This window comes from Carlito syrichta, unplaced genomic scaffold (genome assembly GCF_000164805.1).
Source record: "Carlito syrichta isolate Samal-C Ts95f unplaced genomic scaffold, Tarsius_syrichta-2.0.1 Scaffold314276, whole genome shotgun sequence".
NCBI classification, from domain to species: domain Eukaryota; kingdom Metazoa; phylum Chordata; class Mammalia; order Primates; family Tarsiidae; genus Carlito; species Carlito syrichta.
Genome location: NW_007258372.1, coordinates 188,971 through 202,634, shown reverse-complemented (window position 1 = coordinate 202,634; position 13,664 = coordinate 188,971). Strand labels below are relative to the sequence as shown.

The 13,664-nt window shown below is 42.1% G+C and overlaps 1 protein-coding gene across 1 annotated transcript in view; it reads right to left on the bottom strand.

The window, feature by feature from the left end:
- Nucleotides 1-4,114, bottom strand: part of TRPC6 (transient receptor potential cation channel subfamily C member 6) — a 52,236-nt gene extending 48,122 nt beyond the window's left edge. The window contains exon 1 of the mRNA XM_008071281.1: nt 3,345-4,114. Within this exon, the coding sequence (XP_008069472.1) occupies nt 3,345-4,031 (687 nt within the window). The 5' untranslated portion in view covers nt 4,032-4,114. The remainder of the gene's footprint in view (nt 1-3,344) is intronic.
- Nucleotides 4,115-13,664: the final 9,550 nt, after the last annotated feature.

The window sequence follows — 13,664 nt, the reverse complement described above, 5'->3', positions numbered from 1 at the left end:
GGTGGGAAATAAGCATGAGAATTTGAAGCCCAGGAGGGGAGGATTCCCTGTGGCCAGTGCCCTCTCCCAGGTCCCCATGAGGCAACCCAGGCCTGAGCTTCCAGCCTCTGTGGCCTTTGTTTCCTGAGAGGATGCAGGCCAGCATGTGTGCAGGGTATCCGTGCTCATGTCTTCATGGCAACATTAGGAATGATTTAAAAATTCATTTGTATTATTATTATTTTCTAGCATGGCGACATATTATTTTAGAACAAGAAAAAGAAAGTTGTTTTTGAAGGGCAGAAGCAGGAGACCTGGCAGCCAAGCTCACCTCAGAGACATCCACTCCTCTAGCCCTGCTGGGGCTCAGCCTGCTGTAAACTGAGGCTGGGGTGCTGGCAAAAGCTGATGTCACAGTGGCAGTGGGCAGAGGCTGTGGCTTCCCCAAGTTTACACATAGAGGCAAATGCCACTCATGCTCGCAGGAGGCTCTTCTCTCCTCTGCTGCTCAAACTAGTCGGGGAGAGTAGAATATTTGTCTCAGTGCTTGAAGCCTGGGGGGAAGAAGCCTACTTTTTTGTTTTGTGTTGTGTTTGTAAAAGGTTTTGTTTGTTTATTTGTTTGTTTGAGCCAAGACAGGCATTCCTGTTTCCACCAGGAGTCAAGTTTTGAGTAAGGTTTCCAGTTAGAAAAATTATTTTAACCAAGTTCTAGCATACTGTGTGTGTGTGTGTGTGTGTGTGTGTGTGTGTGTGTGTGTGTGTGTGTGTGTGTGTGTGTGTGTGTGTGTTTGTGTGTCGGGTCTCAGTCTGTTGCCCAGGCTGCAGTGTAGTAACACAATCACAACTCACCACAGCCTCCGGCTCCTGGGTTCGGGCAATTCTCCTGCCTCAGTCTCCCAAGAAGCTGGGACTACAGGTACATACCACCATGTCTGGCTTATTTTTTTTATAGAAATGAGGTCTAGGTTGCTCAGGTTGGTGCCTAACTCCTAGGCTCAAGCAATCCTGTTGCTTTGGCCTCCCAAAGAGCCGGGATACACTTTTTAAAACATCTTTAAACCTGTTCCCTCTTTTAACAATAAACAAACTTAATTTTTAAAAATCATTTTTAAAAGACATTAATAGCATGCTACTAGGGATATTTATATTTTCATAGAGATTTATCTCCTTATAGCCTTTAAACCTCTACAGATGCAAAGCATTAACAAAAGGTTTCACTCGTTTAGCAGATCAAAGTAGCTGCTGCAAAAGACTGCGGAACTAACTGAGATATGGTGGACAGGAGGACAAGTGCCTAATCCAGACACCTCCTGCCTGCAAGGGCAAATAAATGTGTGAGGAACACAGGAAAGCACATCCAGATCTCTGAACCCCTGCAATCCTGCGGGGGCCACCACATTTTGCAATGCATCGAGGTGCAATGAAGAGTAAACATCCTGGTCGGGGTTCATTCTTCCCATCTTTGAGCCACCAGCCCGCTCCTCACACTCTGAGGTCATGCCTGGTAAGACAGTCATTCACACAGGTCATTCCCTCCAATATACTACAAGCTCACGGAGGGCGGGATTACTGACTGACTATGTCTAGTATGATAGTTACGACACTCGGGCCTCTCCCATTAGATTATAAACTCATTGAGGACAGGGTTACTGACTGAACATGTCTATTATGACAGTCACTACACCTGAGTCTTTCTCTCCCATTAGATTATAAACTAATGGAGGGCAGGATTACTGACTGACTGTCTTTTTCGTTTCTACTTCATCTCTGTGCTCACTATCAGTTATCCCTAATACCATCTGTGGTACAAACAGGGGCTCAAAAGATATAGGGAAGTGAAGGAGTGAACACAGAAAGGATGACAAAGTCCTCAGCGGTTCAGAGAAATTGTGAGAACAAGGATACAATAAAGGGGAAAAAAAGTTGAAACCTAAGCCATAAAATGACTGAAAATTAAATACAGATTTAAAAATAATTAATGCGAATTGGAGTTCAAAGAAATTGCTTTAATTTGAATCTGGTAAAGTTCTTGAATCACTGTGTCCTACGAGTCAAGTGAAAGCAAGAAAGGATTTGAGATCAGCTAGGAAAGGGCCATTTACTCATCCTGCCCTCTTGGTTACCATGTAGTTAGGGAAACAGCACCCTTGGCCATCTTGGAAGTCACGCGAACACCCAGGGTTTCAGTAGCCATCACCCATCTCCCTCCCTGGATAGACAGCACCTGAGTCTAGGTGGACACATGACAGCCTATACCAGGGTGAAACACTTGCAATGGTGGCTCCAAGAAGCTGCTCAGGAGAGGCTGAGCTGCAAACCCCCAAGGTGTGGGATGCAGAGATTCTTACAGTACATAGAATAGAGAAAATAAAGCCAGCATTCATTTTTGTAAAACATTGCACCTGGTAAATCAAACTTGAGTCCAACCCACATACGGCATAGTAAAGTAAAAAGGTCCATCACAAACAACAAAAATGCACGGTAGAACAAGCTGAGCCTGTGAGCCAGGTCAGGTAACTGGTAGAGGAAGTTTAAAGGAGTGGGGGAATGACCTTGGGCTAGGAATCCAAGCTTTCACCCTCTCCAAATGCAGCACAGACCATATGGATAACGGTAGCCTCTGACACCACTCAACCTTCCAGATGCCTTTCGTTAAAAGACTGAGCAAAATTCTAAGTGCCTTTTCATGTCTATTAGCTTTTGCTGTCATCTTGGCCTAAACTATCTTCCGTCATTCTTTGCCATGTACAGCTGAAACGCCATCTTACATGCTACTTCCCTGAGATCTGATAGGAATTGAACTTTGCTTTCTCTGAACTTCAAGAGAACATCGCTTCTAGTCCTACTTAGCGGTTTCATTTATTTACTCATGTGTGCCTCTGTCCCTCCAGTCAACTGTGACTTCCTTAAGCTTATTCCTCTTTCTGCCTTTGTCAGTACCACCGTGCTCTGAACACAAAGACAGTGTTTTAAGGGAGAAAATCCCTGGATTTTAGAATGTACTGGCACACCTGAATTCTGATCCTAGCTCTGCCATTTCCCGGTGGTTGATCTTTGGCCTTTCTGCACCCTTCCATGCCTCATTTCTCCGTGTGAACTGGAACTAAGAATATCTTCTCAAGGTTGCGATAAGGATCGGGCATAATCAATGTCAAATGTCTGGCCAATAGGAGACCATCACTAATTGGTAGTAATGACAACTTGTACCGCAATGACTATAATAAAGAGCTTGTGAAATAAACATATAGAAATACCCAGTGTCCACAGTCACTAGCATGGTGCTGCACACACTATGAAAGCTTACACCTTGACTCTGACTTGTGCAGGGGGCGGTGGAGGAAGTCCCTACTGTTAACGACCTACCTTGAACTCTTTCTCAATATTGGCCAGCACTGCCAGCTCATTGCTAAGTTCTAAAGCCGTCATGACTGGATCCTGGCTAGACAATGACAGGTAAGCCGGACTTGCCAGACCTTTATAGGCATTAATCCTAGATCTGGAGTGGCTGAAAGAGTCATGTTTCTGTTTCTGGTTGCACTCGCTACATTTGCAGAAATAATCGTGAGGCCGTTCAATCCTGGCACCCTTCCGCAAGAGGGTGTGCACGATTTCGTATTCCTGGCAGTGGGCAGCCAGAATGATCGGAGTCACATCGTGGGAGAACCGTGTCCCGTCCTCATCATAGGCATAAAAATCATCTTGCTGGAGTTCAGACTGGCTAGGGCTGGTGGCCAACCTCTTGCCTTCAGCAAAAGCTGGATGGTTGAGAATCGCTTCCACGATCCGCACATAACCCTTACTAATAGCTAGGAGCAAAGCATCCCCAACACGAGAGAGGTTTTCCTTCTTGAGAAGAAGTTCGGTTATTTCCAGATGCTCGTTGGCCACTGCCAATTGCAGGGCGTTCTGACCCATGTAATCCACACAGTTAACGTTGAGCGAGACGCATTCTTCTAACATCTTCCGCACCACCGGGATGTTGCCATATTCGGCTGCATCTAGAAAGCGTTCCTCCTCTATGGACAGGCTTGTGGAGCGATCATTAAACATGTATGCCGGTCCCCGATTAGCTAACCTTCTCCCCTTCTCACGGAGAACCGTCTGCCGCCGGTGGGCCAGTCTGTTGTCAGTGCCCCGGCTGCAATAAAACAGGAAGATTGTGAACAAATCATATTAAGAGCATTTTAGTGTGGCAAATGACCTGCCATTCATCTAATGCAATTCTCAAGTCTATTAGATGCTGCCCTCATCATCTCTACAACTACTGTATTATAAAATAAAGACGCATTTATTTGTTAATGGGTTCCAAGAACTTCACATTGAAAAAAGCCAAGCCCTTTGCAGATTTGAACATTCCAATTTGGGAGGGAGACTCTGGCATTTGTCAAAACCTCTCTGTGCCGTTCACATAGAAGTTAATATATGTTTCTCAACCAAAGATAGTATAGATCTAAGAAAGATGCACTCGGACGCAAAACATCAATAGGAGTACTTGATCTGAAACCAGGTGAAATGGGGACCAAAGGGAGGCCCAAACTTTGCCTGTATGATGACCACTCATCTACCTAATCCTGAATTATACCCCACATCTTTAAAATTTAATTTAATTTACTTTAAAAAAAAAAAAGAAAACATGATGCAATGAAAAAAAGAAAGATGCACTCTTCTATCCATAATCAGTCACCAATATGATATAGAGTGTGGAACTATTTTTAAAAAGTAGAGACAGAGCAAATTCACTCAAGTCAACACATGTTTATTGAGTCCATACAATGCTAGGACCAGGCACTATATTAGGCCCAGGAAAGCCAATGGTGGAAAACAGCAGATATTGTTCTACCCTTCAAGTCTGCTTTGTTCTCCGCTGTCTAACTATCATGATAAGCCTACAGAACAGATGTCTGATCCAGAGAGACAAAGACATGCTTAAAAATGGAAGGAAGAGTAGGAGCCTGGTAAGAGCATGTCTTGGGAGGGTGAGAGAGGTGTTGGGTGCAGACAGAAAGCTTTCTCCAGTAAAGGGACCAGCTAGTTGCTAGAGCATAGGTTTCATTTATAAACGCCTGGACTCTGCTGTCCTAAAAATCACTTGCAAACTTGGAAAACTGTGATGAAACTGCCAGGAGGGAGGAATACTTCCGGGATGGGGGCAGTGGGTCCAAGCAGTGGCCAGTCTTCAATGTCGGCCTTCAATCCGTGATGAGAAGGGAAAGTGATTCTTCCTCTGATCAAAATGTTGTCATGGGGATTTCTTTCCTTATTGATAGATAGATTTATGTCTCAAGGTCTTTTTGAGCCCTCAGTACGATTTGGGGGTCACTCTTATGACTCTCACTAACTGGCAACCCAAAGAGGGAAAGTTTCTGAAGAATCGGGAAAGGGCCCGGTGACGGGACAGGCGAAAAAGAAAGAAGGTAAGATAGTCTCCTGTCATCTGTACAAATGCTCAAAGGGTTGTCCCTCTTCAAAAGCCATCACCAAGTCCCCAGTATGAAGAGCACAATAAGTGAGTCCAAGGACCCTAGAAGCCATCATACCCTCTTGCGTGGTCTCTTCTAGAGAGTCTAAGTTACCTTCCCTACTGGCTCTTAACAATCCTGATACCAAATGCTCAGAGAGGGCGTCCATGGCAGCGAGGCCCAGCAACAGAAGTTAGCAAAATTTCAGCAACTCATAAACAGGTTTGGGTTCCCCAAGGAGCTTGAAGTGTATGCTGCCATATCCACAGATTTTTGTCATGGATTTTCATTCGACAGTGATTCCTTTAGCTATCCAAAACCTCTCCAAAACCAACCAAACTGGTGTTTTATTAAAGAGATAACTTTGAAAAATTTTGGAAATTGACATGCAGGGCGAATATCTAGATGTACAATATGATAATGTCTTTTTTTTTAGATTGGAAAATACGGTTTATTTAGAAAGTACATTAGAGAGAGAGAGAAAAGGGTGATCCACCTCCCCCAGATTCAGGGAGTGGAAACACAATAGGATAATTTCTAAAATTAGCCCTTAGATACTATATACACAACTTTTTTTTTTTTGAGTTGGAGTCTCACTCTGTCACCCAGGCTGGAGGGCAGTGGCCGCTCCCAGCCACCGCAGCCTCGACCTGCTGGGCTCCGGCGATGCTTCCGCCTCAGCCTTCCGAGTAGCCGGAATTACAGGCATGTGCTACCACGCCCGGCTGATTTTTTGATTTATTGTAGAGATGAGGTCTCGCTGCCCAGGCGGGTCTCGAACCCACGGGCTCAGGCAATCCACTCACCTCAGCCTCCCAAAGGCGCGGGATTACAGGCTGAGCCACCAAGCCCGGCACAACTTTTATTAATAATAAGGGAATGGCTTCTGAAACTATTTTGTCCTGTGTAGCTATCATGTTGTTTTTAACTCCACTTTTAATTTATTAAAGTCCTACTTTTTCTATTTTAGAGTTGTGAGGGACATGTGAGGATTTGCTACACGAGTAAGTTGTGTGCAGGTACAGTTTGGCTGGCTGGTGGGACCTCTCTCCCAGCTGGTACTCAGTGTGTGGCTGTCTGCTTCTTCTCCTCCCCCATCCCTCCCACCTCCAGCAGTTTCCAGTGTCTGTTGCTTTGGTCTCTGTATTTTACATAAGATATTTTCCTCAAACAGCTAGTGAGCCTTAGTAGGTATTCTTTTCTACTTTTTAAATAAATATTCCTATGAATCTTTTCTAAGAGAACAAAATTTCCCCTTATAAGAACTAGACTGGGCCAGGCTCGGTGGCTCAGCCTGTAATCCCGCGCTTTGGGAGGCCGAGGTGAGTGGATTGCCTGACCCCGCAGGTTCGAGACCCGCCTGGGCAACTTGGCAAGACCTCATCTCTACAATAAAAATCAAAAAAGTAGCTGGGCGTGGTAACGCGCACCTGTAGTTCCAGCTACTCAGAAGGCTGAGACGGAAGAATCGCCGGAGCCCAGCAGGTCGAGGCTGCGGTGGCCGGGAGCGGCCACTGCACTCCAGTCTGGGCGACTGAGTGAGACTCCAACTCAAAAAAAAAGAAAAAAAAGAACTAGACTGAATCCAATGTTGACTTTGGCAAGTCAAAGGTCTGTTGTTTCCGCCTTTGTGCTCACCTGACCAGTGATTCAGGGCCCACTTATTTCAGTTGGTTTTCTCCATGTCCTGGTCTCCAGGGAAAATAAATTTCTACTTAACTACTTTAGCAGGTTGCTTTATCATTTCAAATCTTATACCTGCATACCTTTGGGTTTACTGCTATTTCTCGATTTTTCCCATTTGGCCTCACCTACAGACTCCTATGATGAAAGTTGAGGATGTCGCTCCCTCCCACAGCCACACCTCCACACTTTCCCACCTTTCTTACATACACACCCACAAAGACACCCACAAGCACACTTCATGGTCCCTTATGGCTCCAGTATTGTCATGTCATGACTTTTTTAGATAACTATTTTCTGTGAACATTACGACAATGCAAGTGTTCATGACGGCTAAGACATGCAGTAGACTGTAGTGTCTTTTCTGGTATAGCTTTCCTATGACCTGAAACCAAGACGTTAAAAATTCTCTTCGTTTTGCTCAAACTCTCTTCCCTATCCATGTAAATCTTACTTTAATATATTCAACATATTATGCAGGGTTTTTTTCAATTTTAGTTTCTTGAAGAATCTCTTCTATAGCCTTCCGATCTGCTAATCTGGATCAGCTGCTGTCTAGATATCACGCACGTATGTTGGTTTTGAATCTTCCTTTTAGTATAATTCCAATAAATTACTTTATTTTGCTTTTGTATTGGGTCCTTGTTTTCTGTATCCCAGATCTTCCTCTTTCTTAGTTGACTTCTTTGTCCTAGTACAGCACATCTTCCAGTAGTTGACTGAGAAAGCACACAAAGGAGGGACATTTTTAAAGGAGTTGTAAGTCTAAAACTGCCTTTGTCCTACCTCTAAACTTAATTGATAGTTTGACTGGGTACAGAATTCTAGATTGACGATAATTTTGAAGGCCTTGCTCTATTGGAGTCTAGTTTTGGGGGCTGCTATTGAGGACAATGCAATTTTGATTCTAGATAGTCTCTTTGTCCCTGGTGTTCTAAAATTACATGATTATTTATTGAAGGGGTCTCTTCCTCCATAGTACTGGGCACTCAGCAAGTGTCCATTTAGGCTAGAAAGAAAATGGGTCCTTCATTTCTGAAAAAATTCTTGCCCTGTTTCTCTATTATTTTCTTTCCTGCTTTCAATGTTCTGTTTCTAGAACTCTTTCTTTTGGGATGTTGAACATTCTGGAATTATTCTTTAATTTTTTAATCTTTTCTCCCATATTTCTGATTATATAGGTTTTTTGCATTATATTCTGAGAACTTCTTCAACTTAATTTCTTAAGTATCCATTAAAATTGTTTATATTATATTTTTAATTTTCAAGAATATCTTTTTGTTTTTCAAATGATTCTTTTAATAACATTTTTCTGCTTTCAAGGGCACAATATCCTCTCTTATCTGCTTGGGGACATTAGTGACAAAAACTACACAGCTCACACTGCTGAACTGCTTTTTTGTGTTTGTTTGCTTTGGTCTCTGTATTTTATAAAAGATATTTTCCTCAAATAGCTAGTGATCCTTAGTGGGTATTTTTTTCTACGATTTAAATAAATATTCCATATGAGTCTTTTCTAAGAGAGCGTAATCTCCTCTTATAAGAACTAGACCGAATCCAATGTCAACTTTGGCAAGTCAAAGGTGATTGCTGAGATTGAGGTGAGTTTCTAGAAGTGCAGCATTATTTCTGAGTTAACAAGATGGATGAGCTGGAAGAGATCATCAAGGTTGGTAACATGAGCAACCAGCTGTCATTTTCCTGCTGTAATTCTTAGCCCTCTTCCCTTTTCTCTGTCACTTTTCTAGTTTCTACTAACCTCCTTAGCCTTTTGATTCCCCTTGCTTGCCTTCTGTATTTATTACTTTCCATAGTTTCTATAGTAGAAAAGAGGAAGTTCAAAGACTGGGTGGAGAAGGGATGTCTGCTGAACACGGAGAATGATGAAAGAGGAAAACAATGTACAATTGAGAGAGAGATGAGCTTGGACTGGGGATTTACAAAAGTGAGAGGAAAGAACTGGAGGTAAGAACTTGCAAGAAAAGTTCTCCTGTGGCTAAAAATAAAGACACAAAAAAGTGTCTTCTTGTTCACCCTTTACAATGGGAGAAATAATTATTCCAGCCTATCTCAAAGGATTGTTTTCATAGTCAATTTGAAATTATAAATGTAGAAAGCACTTAAATTTGGATGTAATTTTTTTTAATTTTGTATTTTAAAGATGTGGGGCATACACGTGTTCATTATGCAGGTACCCCTGTTGATGAGGTATGCCCCCCTCCCCGCGCCAGATTCCCACTACTACTGGATTGAAATTTTTTACAGCCACATGAACATACACTTAGATGAGCAAGAAGAACACTTGGATTTTATCATTTTACAGCTGTTTTTGCTATTAGAAGACCCATGAAACAGTAAGGACTGAGGATAATTGATACAAGTTGTTTTTGTCTTTTTAAAGAAAGAAAAATTATAATCAGTAACTTTACTTAGATCTCAATTCTTCATCTGGCTTACAAAACTTTATTTATTCAATACTAATTTTGCATCGAATTGGACAGAATGAATCTGAATCGTGACATCTTTAACTCTAAAATTTAAGAATAATGATTTATGATTTTTAATGTCCATTTATTTGAAAAATGTCAAGTTCTCCCTTGGCGAGTCACTAATCCTAAGGATATGTTGTATTTCCTTCTAAATCATTATGGCTTTCATACCTACGACTTTCATACCTATAACCTTTCATCTTTTTGAAGGAACAGCAAAGACATCTCCATAGAAATATCTTTTTCAGTTTTAAAGCCTCTCCTGTCTTTGGTTGCAGTGACCACAAATATTAACCATACGCAGTGATATATATTTCCCACACATTTTATAAAAACGTCTGGATTATCATCATCTCTCTAGTCCTCTGTCAACAGAAACACCAGGTACCATAAATATGTATACAGGCATCTTTGATTGCTCTAGGAAGCTCACAAATGCATGCACGTTGAAGTTAGCACCCCTTGCAAGGTAGGTGAGATAGAGTGAAAGCCACTTGCATGTTCACGGAACAAAATGCACGCTTTGCTGCCCTGCTTATCTTTCCTAAATGCTGTCTGGGGAAGCAATAACAAACTGTGTATGTTTATGTCACAAGCAGTGTTGCTTAATCTTTGACTTTCATATGCAAAAGCAAAATGTGTGGAGCAACTTTTTAAGCAACAAACATTTAAGGCCATTCATAAAAGATACAAGATGCTACTAGATTGCATTACAATCCTCTCTGCAAATGGATTCTATAAAGCTATGTTGTAGAACTGCATGTGAACAGCAAATGAAACCTAGCAAAATCATGGATTAGAAAGAGGAACAACACAGCCCCAACACAGCCCCAACAAGAGGGATTCTCACTTCAGCTAAAGCACACACTTTTGCAAAGTCTGTTCTTCTACTTAAGAAAAATATTTATTAAGAAATATTCTGTATCCATTAGCCACTTTTTAGCATAGTTAAAGCTTCTTTTCATGCATATATCTTTAAAATGCATTTATCACAATGTAGACATAACCAGTTTCAGAAAGCAGTGTAATTAGCTACTGCCCCCGTGGCACTCAATTATCGATTAGGTCATGAAAACCATGTTTTTACATACCTCATTTTCCTGATTCTTTGCGCTGGCAAAATAGTGCCTGTTGCCCCAGATAGTGAAAGATGGAATAATCCATCTCTATTGAAAATGCCAGCAATGCAAATTAGCCTCTGAGTAGAATGGGCTGTGTGCTTGAGTCCAGGGCATGGAGAGTAATTTTCACCACTTCCTGTTCAAATGCTTCATATTAAGACCCAGCTTAACTTTATATTTTGTCCTTTAAAAACCCTTGCAAATATTTGAAATAAAGCCCAATCCCACTGGAGCAGAAGCTTTAAAAATGTAAATGTCGTGTAACTATTCCAGGCAGCGTGGACAGCCACAAGAGTAAGAATTCATAGAGTCATCCTAGGAAAGCAAAAATCAAGGAAATTCCAGAATTTGCATTTTATTACACGTACCATTATCCATGGGAAGAGTCTGACTCTAACAATTAGAAATTGACAGTCAACACAACTAGCAAGTTGGCAGACACTTTAGAGGAATGAATGAAAGCAGTAATGTTATTCTAAATTGATAACACTGAGACCGTTTTTACGCTGGCTACTCAATCTCTGGAACCCGTGGACTCAGGCAATCCTCTCACCTCGGTCTCCCAAAGTGCTGGGATTACAGGCTTAAGCCACTGAGCCCGGCCTCTGGCTACTTAATCTCTGGCCATGAACCCTAGGCTTTTCCTCCGGGGTTGAAGAAGCAGTAAGTAATTAGGGCTGTTTTCCTTCACCCCATGAGAGCAAAAACGATTTTGCCTTATTCGCCACTGAACTCAAGCCCCTTCAGAGAAGGACACGTTGCAAACACTCAGTATATAACTGCCCAATAATGAGTCCCTCCTGTCAAAGAAATAAAGTTCAAAGCCTGTTTGTTCCCATTAACCTGACAGCAAATCACTACAATGCAAAATCTACACACACACACAAAGAACAAAGCGCAAAGGGGGAGCCACAGCGTGTCCTGGTGTATATATAACATTTTATATTCATTTCAAATAACCAGTGAGCTCAAGAGAAAACAAAGGAAGTTGAAAGGTGTATTTTTAGTGGCGTCCTTGTGACTTGTTCTTGATCCAGAGCAGAGATTTTTTTTTTTGTCTTTAAAGGTAGAGCTAATCCTTTCTCACCTCTCTTGCTCTCTCTGCCCATCCTTGACATTGCACGTAGCCCATGGCCAGCCATCTCACGGTGCACTACCAAATCCCTTTAACTTACAGATAGTTTTCTAGATAGCAAGTCCCCATTTTGATTCAATTAGTTTCAATTTTCCCCATGAGCTCCTTTCATTTCATCAAATACTAACTTTCTGTTTGATCGGTCACACTGCATCACACCCTGCCTTGGTCTCCTGTGAGCAAAATGATAGGAGCCTGAGTCGTTTGTCACTTTCAGCTGGGGCCAGCGAAAGTGTAACTGAAAAAATGTGTGCATGTCAGGTATTCTTTGTTTGTTTGTTGTATCATCAACTGATATCTTTTTTGCATAAATCTGAAACCTAACTGTGTGAGAGAATGAAATCGTGAGTAAATAACAGAATAGCTACAGAAACTGGTTTTTTTTTTTTTTAAATAAAACAACGATTTCTGAAATGCCATTGTTCCTTCTTAGCCCCCGGTTTGTGGTTTCATTTATTTCATGTGTCATGTCTTCCTTCTTTGGAATGTTCTTTGGAAGAGCTCTGGGGCACAGACATTTATTTTGGTCTATTTTGATAGAGTACTCTTGGGAATGTTAAAAAGTTTATGTGTAATACAAGCAATCTATATCCCAATTATCTCATCAAAGGAAGAGGTTTAAACAGTTGCTTCTATTATCAACAACTGTCAGAATCCTATGTACTACACAAGTACATTTTCCCATCCACAAATAACCTCTGAATATGACAGATTCCAGGCAGGAAAAAAGACAGTGCACTTAAATTGGGTAACTCGAGGAGTTTAATTACAGGGCTCTAGGATCATGTGGGCAGAAGCTAGGGAAATCCAACATGGCACCAAGCGGTGCCCACCTCTAGGATAATGGGTCTGTAGGGGCATAAGGAGGGAACAGTTACCAGAAGTTGAACAGGATAACTTAAGACAAGGGCCACTTGACAGAGGTTCTGACCGTTGGTGAAGGGTAACAGCCGACCCTCAAGGAACTTGAGAGCCAAGGAACTTGGTACCCTGACCTCACGCTCTTGCCCTCTGAAATCCCATGTATGCCGCTAATGAGCTGAACCCAGCCCAAAGCCAAGGGACAAAAAGGCCCACCGACGCAGCCCGCACGGGTCGGTACTGATGCTGCTGCCCAGGCAGAACAGATAGGATGCCAAGGTGAAGAGTGAAGAACCAAGTCAACAACACCCAGCACAAACCCTATACGTGAACTTGCCTTTGCCATAATTAACCACTTCAGAAACTGCTGATGAAAACATATGCAGAGAGAAAATGGTGAGTGTATTTTTTATTATGAGTCACAGATGCATCATCAGTTCACACCTTTCTGAGCTTATTTTTCCCTTCTCCAAGCTATCTGTCAGGAAACACACCCACCTTCAAGTTCAGGCGGCCCATTAACTTAAACAATGAACCCGTAACGAAGATGCAGCTGTATGAACTCCAAACTGATGCTCATAGGAGTCTCAGGAGGGCCAACTCTGATTCATGGGATGAGAAGAAGGGTAATCTGATGTCATAGGAACATCCAAAACGGTTGTAAAGAACACAGGCTGAAGCTGCTGGTTCCCAGAGACAACAGGGCTAGAGAAACAGTCTCTCAACTTCTACCATGGGGCCAGATCCAAATGCTCATGGTACAAGTTTCCATCTACACGAGCCTGCCACATGTCAGAGAGTACATGTAGAAAGAAAGAGAAGGTGGGACATAGTGCATAGTTTTCTTTCTTCTTCTTCTTTTTGTTTTAAGATGTATGGTCTCACTCTGTTGCACAGGCTAAGGTACAAGTGACACAATCATGGTTTACTGCAGC